This window comes from Loa loa (genome assembly GCF_000183805.2).
Source record: "Loa loa unplaced genomic scaffold supercont3.143, whole genome shotgun sequence".
Classification (NCBI taxonomy): domain Eukaryota; kingdom Metazoa; phylum Nematoda; class Chromadorea; order Rhabditida; family Onchocercidae; genus Loa; species Loa loa.
In genome coordinates, this window is record NW_018108323.1 from 106,105 (window position 1) to 126,370 (window position 20,266).

General features: G+C 33.6%; 4 protein-coding genes across 4 annotated transcripts in view; 2 read left to right on the plus strand and 2 right to left on the minus strand.

Moving 5' to 3' along the window:
- The window catches only part of LOAG_17877 (chitin synthase 1), a gene marked incomplete at its 5' end in the record, with an annotated part of 6,723 nt that extends 3,446 nt beyond the window's left edge, over positions 1-3,277 (minus strand). Inside the window, 12 exons of the mRNA XM_020450539.1 lie at positions 143-241; positions 573-762; positions 932-1,048; positions 1,123-1,299; positions 1,385-1,584; positions 1,710-1,920; positions 1,979-2,135; positions 2,241-2,343; positions 2,428-2,498; positions 2,557-2,720; positions 2,822-2,903; positions 3,009-3,277. Of these exons, the coding sequence (XP_020305771.1) occupies positions 143-241; positions 573-762; positions 932-1,048; positions 1,123-1,299; positions 1,385-1,584; positions 1,710-1,920; positions 1,979-2,135; positions 2,241-2,343; positions 2,428-2,498; positions 2,557-2,720; positions 2,822-2,903; positions 3,009-3,277 (1,840 nt within the window). The remainder of the gene's footprint in view (positions 1-142; positions 242-572; positions 763-931; positions 1,049-1,122; positions 1,300-1,384; positions 1,585-1,709; positions 1,921-1,978; positions 2,136-2,240; positions 2,344-2,427; positions 2,499-2,556; positions 2,721-2,821; positions 2,904-3,008) is intronic.
- A 226-nt stretch (positions 3,278-3,503) lies between these two features.
- LOAG_17878 (hypothetical protein) lies at positions 3,504-5,496 on the minus strand (the record flags this gene model as incomplete). The annotated part of the gene is made up of 7 exons (XM_020450540.1): positions 3,504-3,677; positions 3,833-4,049; positions 4,138-4,304; positions 4,367-4,509; positions 4,747-4,885; positions 5,181-5,312; positions 5,422-5,496. 7 exons carry the CDS (start codon positions 5,494-5,496, stop codon positions 3,504-3,506), a joined length of 1,047 nt encoding a protein of 348 aa, XP_020305772.1.
- A 4,211-nt stretch (positions 5,497-9,707) lies between these two features.
- LOAG_03402 (hypothetical protein) lies at positions 9,708-10,190 on the plus strand (the record flags this gene model as incomplete). The annotated part of the gene is made up of 2 exons (XM_003138939.1): positions 9,708-9,821; positions 10,128-10,190. The coding sequence occupies 2 exons, from the start codon at positions 9,708-9,710 to the stop codon at positions 10,188-10,190; spliced, it is 177 nt and encodes a 58-aa protein (XP_003138987.1).
- A 2,106-nt stretch (positions 10,191-12,296) lies between these two features.
- On the plus strand, positions 12,297-18,789 carry LOAG_03403 (hypothetical protein; the record flags this gene model as incomplete). The annotated part of the gene is made up of 16 exons (XM_020446310.1): positions 12,297-12,419; positions 12,586-12,732; positions 12,821-12,967; positions 13,186-13,359; positions 13,631-13,822; positions 14,880-15,053; positions 15,941-16,045; positions 16,149-16,271; positions 16,469-16,603; positions 16,869-16,934; positions 17,080-17,192; positions 17,344-17,446; positions 17,558-17,685; positions 17,917-18,041; positions 18,065-18,165; positions 18,625-18,789. The coding sequence occupies 16 exons, from the start codon at positions 12,297-12,299 to the stop codon at positions 18,787-18,789; spliced, it is 2,121 nt and encodes a 706-aa protein (XP_020303330.1).
- Positions 18,790-20,266: the final 1,477 nt, after the last annotated feature.

A 20,266-nucleotide genomic window follows, 5' to 3' on the forward strand; every position in this document is an offset into this window, starting at 1 on the left:
TTATAATATTCAAATTGATGAGTGCATAAAGTGACATGAAGATGTATGTGCATGGTATCATCAGGAAGAATATTAGTCCTACAAAAAGCTCTATCAACATATCATTCAGTATGGCTTAACCAAAAAGCAACAAAAACTTCACCGTAGAAGATGTTGTGGAATTCTTGTGGATGTAAAACTGCGGCCAGAACAAATATACCTATCATACAGAGCACGAAGATTGGAGTTGGAGAGAGTGCGGCTAAAAATGATGTAAACTTTTCGTGTATATCTTTGGTAAGCAATATAACTAAACCAGTAGTTTGCAACCTTTTCCTGACCACGGACTACTTTGGCTTTTTTTTTATGGAAGGAATCAAAAGATTCAAAAATAATAAGTTCTGTTAACTTTAAAGTAAACTTTAATCAAAACATTTAACGTATTAGTTAAACTTACGAGTAACATTGTAAAAAAAAAAGGACATAATTTTTAATAGCTCTAGCGGACCATCGATAGGGAACCATTGAACTAAACCAAAGCAGTGTATTTACATGAAACATTTGATTGCTTGATAATTCAAGATGAAATTTACTTTCAAGGATTATTTGGTTGGTTGTAGCAACTGCAACAGCAAGCATCACAAAGCCATACATAACAGAAATAAATTTGGCAAAAATTATCTGATAATTCGAATCGGCAATGAAACAGAGCACAATGAAAATGAAGACAGGTAAAGAGTTGTATAGCAACATTTTGTCCGATTCCACCTCAAATGTGGCAACCTGAATTTAACTAGTACTTCTTAAAGTAAATTATACCTCAAGATGAATAGTTACACTTTTTACCACTTCTTCCTCCTTATTAGGCTATTCTGAAAAAGATGAGTAGAAATACTACCTGAACTTACGAATCCATTCTACCTGTATTTGATCTTAAAATAGAAAAAATGACCTGAGCATAGACAAGCATAGTGAATACGATACTAGGAGACAGGAGACTGAAGCCAATCATCATTGACTGATAAATGATATACATTTTGGATATGCTGTTATTGGTTTGACATACATGCTGGAAAAATTAAAAACAAAAAAGATATAGCACTATGGTTGACGACTAAAGAGCTACTATTCCAATTAACTTACTTTATAGTCGGCAAGTAAATCGACCGTATTTGCTATAGAAGAAGGAGTCCATCGACGTCGTTGATTGAAAAATTCATGAAAACCTTCAGGTGCATACGTTTCTGCGTCTGCAACGGCGGCATACTCAATTCGATAGCCTTGTTTTAAAAGCAATGTTGATAGCCAGCGATCTTCACCCTTAATAAAATTTAGTGCTTACAATAGTGCGCAAAAAGATGCTATTTAAAAACATTAAGAGTAAATAATTAAAAAGCACGCTTACCTGGTCATACTGCACAAAATGACGTGGCTCGGAGGCAGTCTTAGTATATTTGTGCATAACGTTATCATCCATCAAAGCAGATGCACGAAATAGAGAGAAGCAACCGGGAGCGCAAAGCACACATCCGAACACATGTTCTGTAGCTTTTTGGAACCAATGGGAAATAGCATACTCGAACTTTTGATACCATATCATTATGCCTGAACATGCACATTACTATCACTCACATCATATTACATCTTGCTTTTAACAGCAATAGCTTTTTTGTCCATTGTGAATCGGATATAAGCAAAGATTGAATAGAAAAGATTAGAAAAGAAATGACCTTCGCCAATAGGATGGATCCGTCCACATGCACAACCGATCTCATTCTTCATATTCATCAATCTTAACAACTTCATCACCGCTGATGGTTCAAACTTGGAATCACCATCAATAGCCAAAATGTATGTATTGTCCGCTTCAAGTTGACGATCCTCTATGCTCATGTGAGAATCCATAATTCGGTGACCAAGCAGGTAATACAGATACATTACCTGGAAGCTTGCATCATCCATCTATCTTTCACTGATCTGATATCAACGAATGAATTACCTGTGACCAACGTTTTTTATGACGAACAAGTTGCTTATCCTTCAGATGGACAAACAGTAATGTACCTGCTGGTAGACGCACTACCAACCTTCCACCATAAGCAGTATTAACGAGTACACGATCAGTCGCAACACTTTTCTCACCAGTAGTTTCATTTCTGAAATACCTTTGTTGATACAGTGTTCTTACAAGTAACGGAATCAGTAGCAATATCAATAGCACGATTGATTGATAACAACTTCTGGAGAAAAGAGTAACTTACTGTGTTAGTTCCAATAAGAGATGAAAAAAAGTTTGAAAAAAGCCATTCGGAGCACGACCACATTCCATCTGATCTTCCCAAACATCGTCAAAGAAGATATGTGCTGCAACTTACTTCCTTTGTTACCTGCACGCAAACTGCATTCAATAATGAAAACCATCAGACAAATTAAGTTAGGAACAGTAACCTTCCAATCTATATTTGATATCATCCCAGTGTCGTCTTTCGATCAACGTAATTGAATGTTCTTTGTCAAGTCTGAAATATCGAGTTGTGATCTCTATTTAAAATTTCTTTACTTCGCTGAAGAAAATACTTTATGATAGATTTCAGCATTTGCATCATTTCGATTCGTGTTTCGTGCCACATAGTTGCACAAATATATAACGTCATAGTCTTATCACTTTCATCATTGGTTACTCGAAGGTCGCCGACATCAACTTCTGCTCCCTCCGATGATCGATTATCGCCATCCATTTTCTAAATGAACATAGAAGCTTTAAATATCTGAATAATAAAAGGCGCCTAAAAATTTTCAAAAATACCTAAGGACCAAAAATCTCATACACATTGGTGTTTACCTTTTTACTGAGTGAGACCCGATATACTACCAATGACTGTTCGATCATCAATCCATTCAACACAGTCGTGATTGTATCAAATCTTCAACATTCTGTTATCAATAGAACTCCCCAACAATAACAACTATTTTTATTTATTCCTTCGATTTTATCGACTTTATATTCTTATCTATTTAAAATAACTTACACATCGTCATCAGCATTAAACTTAGGTATCTTAACATGCTGATAAGCCCAACATAAATAAGCTATCAACCAAATAACACCAAAACATATCTCCGACAATGACTTTCGTGATGTCTTCCAAGCCAAACATTGCCATCGTAACTCATAAACAGACAAATATTCGCGAATGAAACATGCAGGAGTGAGGAAACACGTTCCAATGAAAATCATTGTAAGCAATGGTACAAGGATCACGAGTGGATGTAGTGGTGCTAGGACTCTCATTGACATTGCTGATAGCAAACGGGATACAATTCGCAAGAGAAAATTTAGAAAGATGATCCACAAAGCGAGAGTATATCTGAAGAATAGGTTAAGCCGATGAAGAAAATGAAAGAGTGAAATGTCAGTTCTGATAATTTTTTAATAAAACTAAAACCAAATGATATCTGTTTTTATCCTCAAGTATATCAACATGTCACTGATTTAATTTACCAATGTAAGAAAAAAAAGACGCCTACAAATTAATGGTGCTTTCTGAAGCAGACATTTCAATCAGCGATTTCTTTACAGCTTTAAATGGCAAATATCGGAGTTTGACAATCCATAAGATTGAACTCGAAATCAATATGCGCAATATTGATACCATGAGTCGTGTCATTGAACTCATTTTCCGTGTTCCATACTTCAACTGTAAAAAGTGGTACTGAAAAGCGTCGCCTGCGAAAATTGCTAGGAAATGAAATGAACTTGTTCGCCACAAGGACTTTCCAATTTCACTATCAAAATTACCTATAGTTGAAATAGATTACAGTTGATAATTCAATAAAAACTTTGTTCACATACTTGATACAAGTAGCGATAGCGCGATATGGAATGACTCTCATTGACCCATAAATCCCAAAAGCCAAATGATGATAAAATTAACCCGAGAGGTAATGTGACAAACTTGAAAAAAGGGGCAACGGTTATACTCCACATATAGCAGGAAGCAAATATAACCAAAAATAGTATCGAATAACTACATGAACGCAGTAATAACTTCAGCCTCTTCTTCAGGGTCCTGTATTTCTATTATCATTGAAGTTTACAATGATACAATAATTAATACTTCATAAATTGCCAAATCAACAAATCATAAGGTTACCTACCATATCGGATCAAAAGAACGACGAATTAATTCATCGATTTTGAGATATAGTGGTATGAATACCGCAGAAACTGATAGAATCAAGCAATGCAATGGATCCAGCGACGGGAAAATATGGTAAAATAAAATAGCCATGCCTATGGATCGGCAACATTCCATTATAAATAGCTGAATAAGAATTAGAATGTTACAAAAGAAACATGGAGAAATAAAGAAGGCACCAAACTTACCACCAATGCTGCACCTTCTCGTTCTTTCGGATATTTATAAATTCTATACAGCGACTGAATGATTGCCATTACATCCGGTACATTTTGAATAAGCCACAGGGTACAAACTGCAGACGCTATTACTTCTGTGTTTTTCACCTTTCCTAAATATTAACTATTTAACAATAGCTTTACTAGGTATAGCTAACAGTTTTCTTTAAACCTACTTGACCTTTACAGGATAAATTGCTTGACGAAGAAACAGAATGGGAGTCATGTGCAAATTCCTGCATCCACAGATCTTCTCTACAGATCTTTTATACTGTATTTCGCATTTCTAATATAAAATGACATATCTCACTTTCTTCAGAAATATTTAACTTTTAGCAAAAAAAGAGAACCTTCTCCAATGTGGCACTTTTTCTCAAAATAACTTTCTAGAGTTTTTAGCTCAGTACTGGTTGCCAATAAAATCACTATCAATTTAGATATCGCTGCTCCAAAAATCAAAAACAAATGTGACACCACAAATATCAGAAACTGAAAAACACGAAAAAACTTTTCAGCAAATGCTAGGGCAAAAAAAAGACGGATCATGAAGCGTGATTCATAATCTCCTTTCATGCTTCATCATTTTTTGTTTATCATAAATCCAAATTCTTGCTGCAATGTTTCATTAGCCGGAATTCAGTCTAATTGAAAGAATAAAATATTGGGTTATCAATTTTATAGAATGAATGAATGGATGAATAAATTTCAAAGATTGAAAGATTGGGGCGAATAAGTTTGATTGGAATAATTTTAGTTGAAATGAAATTCATCCAGAATATTCTACCTTAAGACTCTGCAAAGTGTTCACCATCCATGGAGCGAGTTGATTATCAAGGTGATATTCATGAGAATGGGATCGAAAAACATCCCATCTTGATTTGAAACCATCCCATTTCAAAGTGTGTTGAATGACATTCTAGAAAAAAAAAAAAAAAAAATAGAAGGAAACAATACCACAAACAAAATATGACGATGATGCGACAAGTTGGACAATGTATTGAGAAGTAAAATAAGGGATATGCGACATTATCTATTTCCAAACTTGCTCCAATGAATGATGATGGAGGGATACAAATTGAAGAAAGAATAATGACGTTCATTTCCACCAATATTCCATGCATGTTCCTAGATTCCTAGAGCATCGTCATTCCACTTTATCCAGCATTTTCTTATGGTCAGAATGTTTTGGCACAAATACCCAACATATGTCACACAATATTCCTTTGCCATCATACAAATAAAATACATCAGACGTACCGATACATCTGTCTAATAATGTTATGCATACAGAAATTGCTATTGCATATTATGGTTGCGATATCTTTGTCGGCATATTTGCATGTACCACTGATATATGCACCCTTCCAGAATACCTCTTCTGGGCAACTTTCTATCTACCCATATTCAGAGATAGTATGTATATATATGCGCGGGATGGAACAAATTTTCATTTATCGACAAGAAAGTTTCCTTCTTAATGCCAGTGGGTCACTGAATCAGTTCGGGTGGACAAGGCTTGGGTATATCAACAAGCGCAACTTTAGCTTATTTCAGAGGTAGTTAGTAACGTGTTGACGAACGTGAAATGAATTTGCGACATTCCAACACTGCTTATCGCTTTGACTTACTTCTACTAAGGCTAGGGAATGAAAAGGAAGCGTCAGGTTTTTGGGTTTTTACTAAAATATCATAACTTCATTCAAATATAGCCATTCAAATATGTTAATTAATCAGGAATTTATGAGTGTGAGTGACGTGTTTTGTTGCAATTTGTAAGTGTTTTGCAAAAACGCAAATATTGTTTGAATTCAAACATGGCGAATAGGAATATCTGCGTTTTTGGGTAAAGGATGAATTTGCTAAATCCTAAGTATATTTCCAGCACTTTTGAGTAATATAGTTTAGAATGGTAATCAGTTCGTCATTAATCTATGACATTACTTGACTCTGTTTCAATTTAGTTTATAGTTCATACATGGATGAACAAATGTTCTTATTTATGCATCAGTTTTGAAGTCACTTCTAAATGTGTTGCATTAATTTGAAACTTCGCTTGAGCAGTAGCATGAAAATTATAATGAGGTCAAGGATATTCACCCAACCAGTGGTCTTTGTCACCTCTCCTTTCCTGCTCCTTGTTCCACTCAATCGCATCTAAATTCAAGATTTCACCCATTATTCTCTTTTTTCTTGAACATTTTTTATGCCAATTTTCCTGGACAGTGTCATTCTAATGTGCTCCTCATTATATTGCCATGGTAATTTCAATCATTTCGATGTCCCGTTCTACCGTTTTGCCAACTCTTTTCAATTGTGACGACAATTATTTTTAACTAATAGACACTTATCTCAAATTAGCTAACTTTATCAAGTAAAAGAAAAATGGACAGTAGAAAGCTGGAATGGTCAGTAAATGACCAATGACATGGCAAGTATGAAAACAAATGACCAAATCCATATCTAAATGAAATAGGTGTCCACCGCTTCTACGCAGTCGGTGGAATTCACACCCTCTATCGATTAATCATTTCAGATTACTTTTCGCCTCCAGTCTTTGTTACTTAAGACTCTTATTAAAAAGCCTGAAATGCTCGTTGTGTCAGTAGTTTTATATCATTCGTATGTTATTGCAAGCGAATTGAATTTTTTGATATTTAAATGAAGCAGATGCTGAAATTTCAAGCAGGTAAAGAATTTAGATTTGAGATATGAATTTTGAAAAGTGCTTTTTTCGCCAGTAGTTCTTACCAACTTCCACTTTTTCAACGAGTGATAAGAGAGATATTGACCTCAGGAATTCAGCGATGTTCGAAATTTTCAACTGAATAGGAAGATTCATCGACATTTTCAAGTGGGTACTTCAAAATTAACATTGCTTTTCTATCCCTTACCATAAAAATATTAGTATGTGGAAAGATGTAATTCAAAATGAAATGTCGATAGTTGTAAAATTAACCTGTAAATTCATTGAGTGGCCTGTTGATGTGCACAAAATAAATGATCGATCGCTTTACTTCATTTTTATCACAACCTCGAGTTTTTTTCATGAACCTATCCAGCTGGTAGTTTTTTGTAATGAGTAGCTTGGGCGGCCAACAACCACTGCCGATCAGCGACATGATACTTTTGAGGATGTTATTAAACGTATACTCAAGGTGACAGTTCCAGTACTACCGCTATCCTTTTTTCATGACTCAGTAGATGACACATACTCTCATTACACTGAAACTCTTTTGGAATGCATAATTTCTTTATTTGTTATTATTTCTACATTAAGGACACAGTTTGTTGATTACCATCTGATTACGCACTCGAATTTGTTATCGGGAATGTGATCAGAATTTAACGGAATTTAAATCATTTGCTCACGTAGTGTAGTGTGAACAATAATCTCGTCGTTCTTCCGTCCAAGTAAAGCAGCGGCAATAAAAAAAACTCAATGGTCATTCTTCTTGACTTTTTCCGGAGTACTTTTCATCCGCACATTCAGTTGCTATCGCATTTTTGCAATAGCTACTTTATTTATAATGGTTTGGCCTTGAGTCATTTAACACTTAACTTCCATCACTCCTTTCTTACCATTGCTGTCCCATCGAGCTTTGTTCCTTTCACTTATCGTTCTTCCCGTCCAAGTTAAGCAGCGGCAATAAAAAATAAATATTTTTATTTTTAATAAATAAATTTTTAGCGAATAAATATTTTTTGAGGATTGATACTTTTTCATGTTATTCCCAAGTTAGTTAACAGCATGAGGATAAATGAATAAATAAATAAATGTATAAATAAATAAATAAGTATACGAATAAATAAATAATTATCTAATTCAATAATTACATAAATGAACAAGCGCACGAATAAACAAGTATTTAATTAATTAAATAATTACATAAATAGACAATCAATTGAATAGATAAACATTTTATTATAAAATTGTAGGAAATATTTGCAACAAGAAATCATATGAAATCCTTCATTAATGAATGCATCGACAAAATGTAATGTCTGACAAATTCGAATGTGAAATGGTGGAAGAATATTAAAGGTGTATGATGTGGTGTACTGAACCATGAAACGTTTTGCATAATTTTGGAAATGAAGTTCGCCAAAATATTTTAGTTCCATAAACAAGTATTTCTTCTGGAAATTTTTGTTCCATACAATTTCTTTTCCTGTTACCATTCCTGTCTTCACTTTTCTCACAAAAACTGCATTCCCTTTACGGAACATCCGTAACATATGAACTGTGGCAAATTGGTAGTATCAGTATGAAAACAGTCATTTGCTTCTTCTTTAAACATGTCATCAGAAGAATAGACACCAAAACCCGCACTAAAAATCTTGCCAATATCTTTAAGTAAATATGAAAAAAGTTGGGAATGTAAATATCGTGAGTACTAAAGTAAAAGTATATTATTTCTGTATATGTAAGGCTATTGTTTGGATAATAGAGATGATCATTGTCCTAGGATATTGCATGGAAGCCGGTAAAGCTGGTTATCGCCTCGCAAAACAGGTTATTCTCTAAGTAAAAAGTGCTTATCATCTGGGCAACAATGGCTATTGTTCCGGATGATTTCGTATGTACTTCGGTATCTGGTTCCCGCTTGTTCATTCGATAGCATTTTCCAGTACAGGAATTGGCTATGTATGTGGTATAACCGGCGGAACACGGTGTAATGATGCCCCCTTTCCACAAGAGCAGGCGTATATTTCTTATGTTGCATCGTTCCTTCTTCATGCCACCTTTTTGATTTCTTGTACAATATTTTCATTCAATTTTGAACACAATTATAATTGGTTAAAAATTACAGGTAATCTGTAATAGGTTACTGTAATATCGTATTATTTATCTTTATTTGATTTGATATTTGATGTAAGCAATTGCTTATAAAATGTTATTGATTAACAGTGCTTTTTTTGGTCATCAATTTTCTTTAATAAGCAGAAAAAAAGTTGTCACTGATTACATTGAAAAGCACTTCATCTTTCTGATATTTTTTTTTAGTCGGGATTATAGCATATGTAATGAAATCCGAAAGCATATTTTATTAGTACTGTAACGTATTCCTGCTACTATCAGAATTCTATATTATATCCTTTCATTTACAACTCACTTTGCTCATTTTTGCTCAAATTGATTAGTGTCAACTACGAGATTTTAGAATTAACCTGAATTTCAAGCTGAAACTCCTGATAAGTGTAATTTTGTTTGCTAGAAAGGTAGCATGGAACTCGTTCATAGTGCTAGTCGTCTTCTGAGATATAAATTTCGCCTTTCGAACTTTTTTTATAGGCCATTGAACAACATCAAATGGCTTCGACAAGTACCTCATCTTTGTCAAGTGGCTATGGGACATTGTCAAAGAATAGTACTGTCAAGAATATGTCGAAACAACAAAATTCTGTGTTTGGCAGTTCAACAATGGTGCTCTTTTCTATTTTTTTTTCTTTTTTGTTGTGTTGAAATTACAAGTTATTTGAAATTTTGCCTGATATGGGGCGTGTCCATTCCAGCTGATTGACAAATGTAACTAACTACCTTATGCTTCAGTTTTACTTCTGAACGATATGAATGACATAACATCAGGTAATGGAGTGTGTTTTCCAAATAGACCCACGCAACTTCACATTCCAATTCAAATATATTGTTGAATAAGTTAATTTTAAATGAAGTTATGATTATAAAGATAATCAAGTAATATTAATTGGTGCAGATAGCATAATTTTGCAGTGTAATGAAATGGCAATTGTCATAATACGTGTATACCTGCAGGCATTGAAAAGTGCAGCATAGGGAAGCGCTCTAGTGAAAGAGTTGTAAAAGAAATGAATTTTGTCATTCGAAATTAATGATAAAATGAAAAAGCGATGTATTGAAGGAAGAAGAGATAATTAAATTTAGTAACTCTTCATCATACTTTGCATGAATTCAAATTCTTCGAAATAAGTGATTAAAATTTAGGTCAAAGTGATTCGTGCATAAAGTAAGCGGGATTACTGATTAGTTATTGTTTGTCATTTATCAACATTGTAATTTTTTTTGGATTGAGTTACTAATTGCAACATTTTCTTATTTTGTATGTCAAATTTTCGAGACGATTTTCATGGGGAAAGTTTGGCAATTTAAATACAGTATCCATTGAGTCTCATTTATATATTTTTTTTCTTCCATGTCAGTTATATTTCTTCTCATAGCTTGAACACTTGATTTTTGGATCTATGACGAAGTAGCATGCAGGAAGTAAGTGGGAAGAACTGTTGGTCATAATAAAGTTTGTTTTATATGAAAATATAAATCCTAAAAATTTCCACCCTGAGAATGATTTGGTGGAGAAAAATCCCTCGGGAATATCTGCTAAAGTGGAATTGAGAAAATGAAGCAATGAAAAGCGGAAAATTTGAAGGAGTAAAAGTTGCATCCATAAGTTGCTTGAATAATATTTGATACTTTGCAGAAGATGTCCGGTAAAAAGTAATTTATCATTTTGTATGGGAGCAATTAGGGTTGGTCTCTTTGGAAGAAATCATAAAACACAGTTTTCAGCAGAGGAACGACAAACAGCAAATCACAACACCACGCAGTTACACTTCATTTTCTTTTTCTTCCTCTCTTAGCAAACGTTATCTTCTTGTTAACACTTCTTTTAACTTATGTTTCTTCGATCCTTCAACATTTTTCATCTTAAAAATGATTCGGTGAAGGAAGAGGAAGTTTGCAATTTTTCGATATTTTGAGATTATAATTTCCTTCCTTTTCCTGAATTATGCATATTGCAAGTCCTCCTAACTGCACTTCCTGACAGTAGTTACTAGTATCACTTAGTGAACACACATTCTTATTTTTAAACTGACCTTGTAGCATGTCACACATAGTCGTGTGACCAGCATGGTATCATTCTAAATATTCAATGTTCGTTGGCTGTCACGTAAAGTCTTTCACTCTTCTAGAAGTAGCAGGTCAGAGCAAATAGCATTAGTGATGTCGTTTCAACTGGTTTGGAGCTGCTGGATCAAATGTCAATACAATCTAACCATCATTGACACACCGACACTGCGAAGCAGCAGTGATATTTTTGCTAGAAATAAAATCCCGAGGTTTGAACACAATAATGATTGGAAGACATTCATTGGCAAATCTTTCCAACTATAATCACATTTAGACATTTGATTTCAGCAAATAATTCACAGTTGCCGATCAATACTAGTTGTCTTGTGATGGTTATTGAATCCATGACTGAGATTGGTTTTTGGTTTCTTAAAGTAGATAGTTATTCATCGATGACACAAAGTTCGTGATCTGCTTTACCCCACGCACTATAACTGTACTACCAGAGTCATCTAATAATCAACTTGTGTATATTCACAAAAACTCATTTTAATTCGTTAGCTATATCTTTTGAACATCATACATTAGCTTGAACCCTTAGTAATTAAGTCATCGTGAGAAGTTCATTGATTCAAGGATGTATTCTAATGTGCTAAGCTTGTTCTGATTTCAAATGACACAAAATTAGGTCTTCCACTCTTTACTGCTTTTAAAACAGAATATTCCATTTTAAATGAAAGTGTTGCGTGACCTTTGGGTACAAAAAAGTTCTTAATTTCTCGAAAATTTCACACCTGATCTTTATATAACATTCATGATCAAAATCTCTTATGAATCGCAGGTTGGCGACATTATGACCAAATAATTAAAGAGTAACCACTGTGCTATTCTGCTTAGTACATACTGGCAAGTTATGCTGGAGTATCACCTCATAAATGATAAACTTGTGATATGCAATTCTTATCATTCATATATATAGGAATCAGGAAATACATCAGAGAGTCGTTCATTTCCAATTTTGGTTTGCTCATTGAACATTATCATCCACATATTGTCACTGTAATTATAAAATAGATGAGTAAGGAGGATTACGAAAGGGATCGTATGCGATGGCAGCAGAAACTGGATGATACTTCAAAACGCTTGGCCGATGCCGAAATTGTCAATTCGGAAATGAACCAAATCAAGGCTGAATTAGTCAGTTTTCTTTTAATTATTTCGTTATTTTTCTGATCCATATTTCCATTTCTTTATAACTAAATTTATTTCTTTACTAAATATTACCTATCGTAATTTCGTCTAAAAATCTGGGATTTTTTCGACTTTTTTTTTTTAACTGATGAATTAGTGAATTCAATTATAGAATAAAAAAATTGTTGAAATGGAACGAATCCAACGACCTTTAATCGAACAAAATCGTCGATTAACTGAGCGAAATCGGATACTTCAAAATGAAATGAAGAACTGTGAGCAGAAATTGTGCCATTCACAGGATGATTTCCTAACTTTGGTTAGTTTTTATTAACAATGAATATGTATTACTAAGTATTGTGACATATATTTTGACCCTTCAAATAATTTCTAAATGAATTTTTCAGAAGGATGATTACGAACGATTGGTCAAAGATAATCAAAATCTAAAAGAAAGAAGAGCTTTTCCTGAAAAACTGGAAGAATTAGATAGATATAGAAATCAAGTGCTAGAGTACTCCAAATGTATCACTGCACTGAGGCAAGCTGGTTTGGTGAGTCTTCTCATCACTTCCTATATATAGATGTATGTGAGGATTTTTCTGGTAGTTGACATAGTAAAGATGAGGAATGATAATTTATGATTATGAAAGTGAAGTAAATGATAACTCATAGTAGTCGAAATGAGTTAGGTGATAAATTGCAGGAGTAGGATTGATGATAGTATTAGATACGACACTTATTTCATCTGTTCTTTTTTAACAAATTTCAGGAGAAGGATCGCCGTTATGATTTGTTGGTACAAAAATTCAAAAGGTTAAGGAAATGTATATCTTCTCGAAAAAATGGCGAAACTGAGGAGGATAGGCAATCATCATTTGGTGGATCTGATTGTTCCGCTGAAAGTTCCATCTCGCTAAATACTATTACTGAAGACTTGAATGAAGTAATCAATTCTGAAAATAGTTTTTTTCCTTTTTTTTTTGTACCTTAGAAAAAAATAAACCATCCTTAGATTGTTTCCATTTAAAAAAAACTTTTCCATTTTAAAAATAACTCCTCCATAATATTTTTTAAATCATTTCAAAGTCGAAAACATATGTAACAGAGGCGTTTCCTAACATCAAAGATAGTTGAGGAGAAAATATACGTATAAAAAAGTGGCACATTGTTAGTTTAAATTTCATTTACTTTTACAGTTGCACTTCAAATTGCAGACATTGGATAAAGATATTGAAAACGGTTATCAGCAAATTGCTCACGAAGGTGAACAACTTCGGCGAACGTTATCAGTACTGAAAACGGGTGAATATGGGCTTGAAGATGATCAGCTTCTAAGGCATCAGTTGATTTGCGCCCAAACAACAATTGCTCAACAACAGGTTGTCATCGAGCAGCAACAATTACAAGTAAACTATATTTATTTTGTTGTTATTTATTAAAATGTGATTAAATGATAGCTGCATGTTAATTGAATGATCTATAAACAGAGCAGTTTGATGGCTAACAATGTAAGCCTAATTTAAGAAGTTCACCTCATTCTTACATGTTACCGTTTGGAGGATTCACTATATTGAATGATAACAGTGTACTGTGGATAAATTATAAGCGCTGTTCTTAAAAGAACTCTCCTTTGCACAAATAGCCTAAATTATATCTCGTAATTACAATTAACTTTACTTTTATTTCATTATGGGCGATATACACATACATCGCAGGCGATACTAATATAAGTTGATATAGTTTCATCTTAATTTGCTCGGTAATCAATGCAAGATTAGTTGTGCATCATTGAAGTCTCTTTGTTAATATTCACATCCAATAAAATTATCGAATGAATGGGATTCGTTAACTTTACCTACTCGCAAAAGTAAGCAAAAAAAACAACACACACACACACACACAGACACACAAAATAATATCCAAATCAGCTGTTCGATTTATTTTACCACGTTACCTTCATAAAAACTGCCGCTAAATATTATTTAAGTTTAACAGTATTTTACTACAAACTCGATGAATTTAACTAATTTTAAAGAATTAATCTTTGCTGCTTAATAACATTTTTTACTTGTGACTAACAAAACTTGATAAGATTTAAATTACAAAGACGGTTAGACTAAAATAATGATCCTAAGATCTTGCGCTTTTATGGTTCACTGTTAGATTTCTGATTTTCTAGTGTGTTGCTGTGAAAAAGGCTGTTGCAAAACTTTATGCTACAAAAACTATCGTAAAAAAGGTTCCAAACATGGCGTAGAGCAGAAGCTCAGAGGTTATGAGCCTAAATATTTGCTTAGAATGAGACTTCAAATTCCTCTCATATTACCCAGGCGATTAGTAGTCTTATTGTTCCAGATAGATGTCAATCCATTTCTTTAATTGTTAAATCGCATCACATATCGAGATTGTATGATTCAAGATGCTATCTGGATACAGTTTACCTATAAGTGTCTATTAGTTTAGTCGGAAAATACGATGGAATTGTTGGATAGCATCGCTAGATTGCAAGATCAGGTCATGGAACAACGCTCCAAAATGGAAAGCATGGAAGCAGAATTAATCGAGTCTAAAGAAATGAACGAATTATTGGAATTTCAGATTCTAGAGAATAAAGAAAATATGGAGCATGAATATGAGGTGTGAAACTTTAATTTCAGTTTGCTTTCCAAAACCGGCTTTTTTCATTCATGCATATTTTGTTCATTAGTATTTTTTCTTAACTGATATTAGTGTGCTAATTATTTTATCTGGTAAATTTTGTCCAGATTCCGGATATTTCAATTACCTCATGCATGATAATTATGGTGGATGAATGTAGCCAATACATTGAGGAATATGAAAACAATTATTCTTTTTCTTTTTTGAAGAAAATATAGCAATCGGGGGTAGGTTATGCGGGGTACATCGATAGTTAGCATCATGATGCTTTTTAAATGGCTGTGTAGAATCACTCAGTCTAACCAATATCAGTAGATATACTAACAAATCAGTGGGTAGTTATTGCTATTTCCCCACAATATTTTAGGCTTTCTTTAAATTTGTTTACATTTTTCAGTTTCGTATATTGAAAACGAAATCATACTCTTTACATCCTTACTGTACAGACGATTCAGAAAATTGAGATTCTAGAGTTTCTTTTTTTCTCCAACTTTTCAGGTACCAACAGTAGCTACCTCACAGTAGGTATGCAATTTTGACAATAAGGAAAAATACATGATTCATTTGTAATTTGAAAAGTGCAGTTCATGAATTTTCCATCTTCGTGCTTGCCATTCTTTTGACTTTATTTACACTGTCCTTTGGACCAAGCGGTGACAGTAACTAATTTGTTATGATTACTAATGCATTCCAGTTTTATGATTCCTAATTTTTTTTCCAGTCTCATTTAGATCTTTTTGTCATTTTCAATGTGCATGTTGGATATTAATCCTCAATCTGTTACAATTATTATCACAAAAATGAAAACAGGTATGATGTTAAGGGCTCTGTTCTATCGGAGAAATCCTGCACTGAGGTTTATTTAGGAACGACAGACATTGAAAGAGTCGGTAAGCAAAGATACAATGACGGATTCGTGGATCACTGAAGAAGATGAGTGCACGTTTCTTAGTGAAATACCATCCATACCAGTAAGATTTTGAAAAAGAAAATAATTTGAAGTGAAAGGAAAGTATTTGTTCGTTTGATAATGCCAAGGCAAAGAAACACTTTCTTTCGCTTTTGTTTTTTGAGGATTTTGGAGAAGTTTGCAATCGGAAATGTGAACTGATCAGTTTACGTCGATCAGCATCATTAAATATGAAACAAAGAGAGTTGGTGCAACAAATGCTCACCTATATCGAACATTTGGAAGATGTAGGTTATAATAACTTTTTTCAAGCTTTTTTTTGAATTTTTTTTCTCTTTTTTTTTTCAGATTCTCTCTCCAAATTATAGCACTCTTTAAGAGGAGTTTATTGTTAGCAATTTGTGATGAGATAACAACAGTTTCTTGCATTCTTATTGCTTATCATCTTTCCTTCTCGTTTATATCTTCCAAAATTCCATTTTAGCAACTGCTACATCTCAAAATAGATACAGAGCAGAAAATGTGTCAGTTTGCTTTGAAAGAAACTGAAAATGCGACAAAAATACACGATCTCAAAGAACAAATTGAGCAATCATACTCAAAACAAAAAATGAAAAATGTTAGCATCTTTTTTTTTTTGATTGGAAAACTCATTGATTGAGCAAAGATCGAAATTGCTTCTTACATTCAACATTTACAAATCATTAAATCAGGATGAAAGGGAAATCACTGGTATACGGAACTGATCTTACATCAAATTTTGCTTTTCTTTTTTTGTTGCTCGAACCGATCCTATTGACTAAGCTAGAAAAGGGAAATATATCATTGATCAAACAGAGGAAGAAAAAAGTGTAAAAGATCGTAAATTGTGGTATTGTTTTCAGGATTTACACATAGAAGTAGAAAGATTGCGTAAACGAGAAATTGAACTTGAATCAGAGAAGCAAATGGTTTGTACATGTTTCTGATATATTCAGTATTATTAAGAAGATAAACCAAATCCATAATCCATCAGAATTTACATTGAGTTGCGCCTGAAAGGACAATTTCTTCCCATTTAATCTTTCAAATTGAAGTTCAAGTGAACTTATTTAGCTGAATGGTGAAGTGAATAGAATGTCCAAAGAAATGGGTAAGTTACGGTATCTTCTGCAACAGAAGGATGAGCAGCTGAGTTTGCAAGGCGAAAAAACTTCTGAGCAAGAAAGGTTTGAGTGTTTAAGTGATTTTTCAAGCTTCTCAAGCTTTTATTGAAGCATCGAGCATCTGAATAGTAGACAAATGAGTGAAATTTGCATAAGTCAACTGGTAATTAGAAAATGATATTTATGCTTTTACTTACCGATGCATTTATTTAAGTCGGATCGCTGAGATGAAAACTCAGATGCAGTGCTGCACAGATGAAACTAATGAGTTACGCGGTCAGATACGAAAGTGCACGAAATCCTTACAGCAGTTCGAGGTAGGTAAATTGCAAGCGCAGTTGTGGAGCAGCGCTTGCATCGCAAACAATTCGTTCTTTTAATCATTGTTCTGAGGAAGTGAGAGATTTAAATATTCAACAGACTTTTAGGAAATTCTGGCAAAGAAGGAAAGCGAAATGAAAGTGCTGGAAAAAGAACACGCTAGGTTACAGGCGGAGCATGGTACCGCTCTGGATGAAATACAGCGATTGAAGGATGATATAAGGCCTGCAGTAAAGTAAGTTAAGTGTATTCTTATATTATATGCAACCCTAATGCTAGCTTACTTTACAGCTCATACAGGTGAGAGGTTATTCGTTGTATCAGTCGGTAGTTGAACAATCGGATTTTCTCAACACCTAGATTAATTGAATTAACATTTCGTGAGGTAAAGTTGATGAATTACTACTGTTACTTGAACTAATTGTGTTAAATTGGCGCAAAATGTCTCAATTTCCCATAATTTCAGAACAGATTTGGAACGACGTTTTGAAGAATATCGCTATCGCCTTTCATGCGCTTTAAAAACGGTTCACGAATACGAAGACGAAATTTCAAAGCTAACAAGTCGTGTGGCTAAATTGGAATCAGAAAGTCAAGGAAAAATGATGATGCAGTGATGGAATTAGAGCAAATTCGTGAGTACAGCGAACAACTTGAAGAACAATTTACGGCACAGGTTGGAATCATCGATAAATTGAAGCAGAAAATTATGCAGGTGAAAACCACTTTTTATCATCATTGTAATTAAATCTCCAAATAGATAGTGGTTGATCTTGCAAGAAATAATGATGATGAATTCAACCTTCATTTTTTGTTTCTTGGCTAGTTTATCAACCATTTTCATTTTTCATAAAACTCAATCACTTCAAATTAAATAACCGACATCTTTGTTGGACTTTGCCTTATTTATGACATCATAACCTTCCATCAAGATAAAACTGAGATGGAGATGCGTTAGTATAGATGCAAAATTTGGACTGCATAATATCATCAGGTAGATAGCACAGATTTTGGTTTTAGAGAAGATTGTGCATATGCATTTTCCGTTATCGCCATCAGATAGGGAATAGGATGACGAGTGAAGCATCAAATGCTGGACAAAGTGTGGTACCTTCTATTAGTTGTACCACATCAGCTGTCGTAAACTTATGTATCTAATTTTAACTTATTTCAGCAAAAAGTGTTGACTGACTTTTTGTGGAGCATGACAGAAACTGATGAATTAAGCTTCGCAAAAGTGGAAGAGAAACTAACCGGATTTAAATTATCACAACAGGATGAAGTGGATTGCCAGTTGACAGATGCTCTCCAGAAGCTATTAAGGCTTATGTCAAACTAATTACACTTATAACTATAAAACATTATTCGCTACTCTTACCTAATTTCTTATGTATTATAAATGTATTCATTGATTAATGCATGAATGAATTGCATCGCATCATCGTATCCATGAAATAATCCACATATTTTACCTGCCAAATAGTTTGCATATTTATGGCCGAAAAATTTGGGAAGAGCAATTTCTTAAAGTTTAGAGCTCAAAAAAGAAAGCTATATTATCGAGAACATTTAATCTCAAGAAAATGTAAAAAATTCCTCCTCTCCTGAAAATTGAATACTGTTCTTGTATAATGGCTGTATAATAATGAAGCACTAAGGCCTCAGTCGACCCACCATTGTTGAATGCTTCCTATTTTGTTCCAAATTTTAGTTCCTAAACTTCAAAATCCTGAATTTTCGGAGATTTGATCTTTATAACTTATAGATTAATGGTAAAAATATTCGTATATAACCAAAAGCGTTGATTGTTACGCAATCGTAAGTTGGGTGAAGCAAGATGCTCATGGTGTAATTCAGGAATGAGGTAGTTCAGATATTAGTTCAGTTCAGATAATGAGGTAATAGCTGAACTACGACAATATGTCCTTAATTAATTGTAGGCTGGTTGTACTCTGTGTTTTATAACCTGATCTAATTTGGCGATTCTTGAATACTTGGCATTATTTCTGTCTGTGTCAATGGCATTAATATCTTAACTTTGACAATGTCTCCCTAATTGTCATTGGAAACTATACATTGACAGTTCTGGCGCGATTGCTTGTTTTGGATCTATCCCATCAAACTGATTCGTAATTTAGCTATCTTCGTTGAAGAGAAATGAAAGACAGTGGAGCATAGACTGGAATGCCTATTCTATACAGTCTTGATAAAATCCTGCTGAACTGATAGAACATCCGAGAATGTTTAAAAAAGTATGGAAATTTTATTTGTTATATACAAGAGATGCAAGCAATGTTTGCGAGAATACAGGGACATGACAAAGATGACGTTTTATTTGGAAGGTAATTTTGTTTTTTTTTTTTGCGATGGAAATATTTTGATCACAGAACGATCTCATGTGATCAGCTGATAGCATGAGCAACAGCCAGCCACAATTGTGTAAAACGAACCAAATGTTGCCTGTTTTGGCAGCTATCCGATTTTTTATGGGTAATCTTTTGATCCCTCTTAAATTTCAAGGATCAGAACAGAGAATGATAAGGAAGATTGTTATGAACGAATGGATTCATTTATTGACCGATCGGTTATATGATAATGATAAACGTGAAGGTGATCTGTAGTAGACTCATGAAGCATTGAAGAAAATGCTAGAAAAATTTTTTTTTTTAATTATAGATAATAAGTGCTGTATTGAGAGCAATTATTCAACAATAACCAAAGTAAGCCAAAGAGATTGCATAACACGACATTGACATTTTGTATGATTAGTGTGACATTGTAATTAATGTAGACTAGCAAAAGTATGAGATATTCGT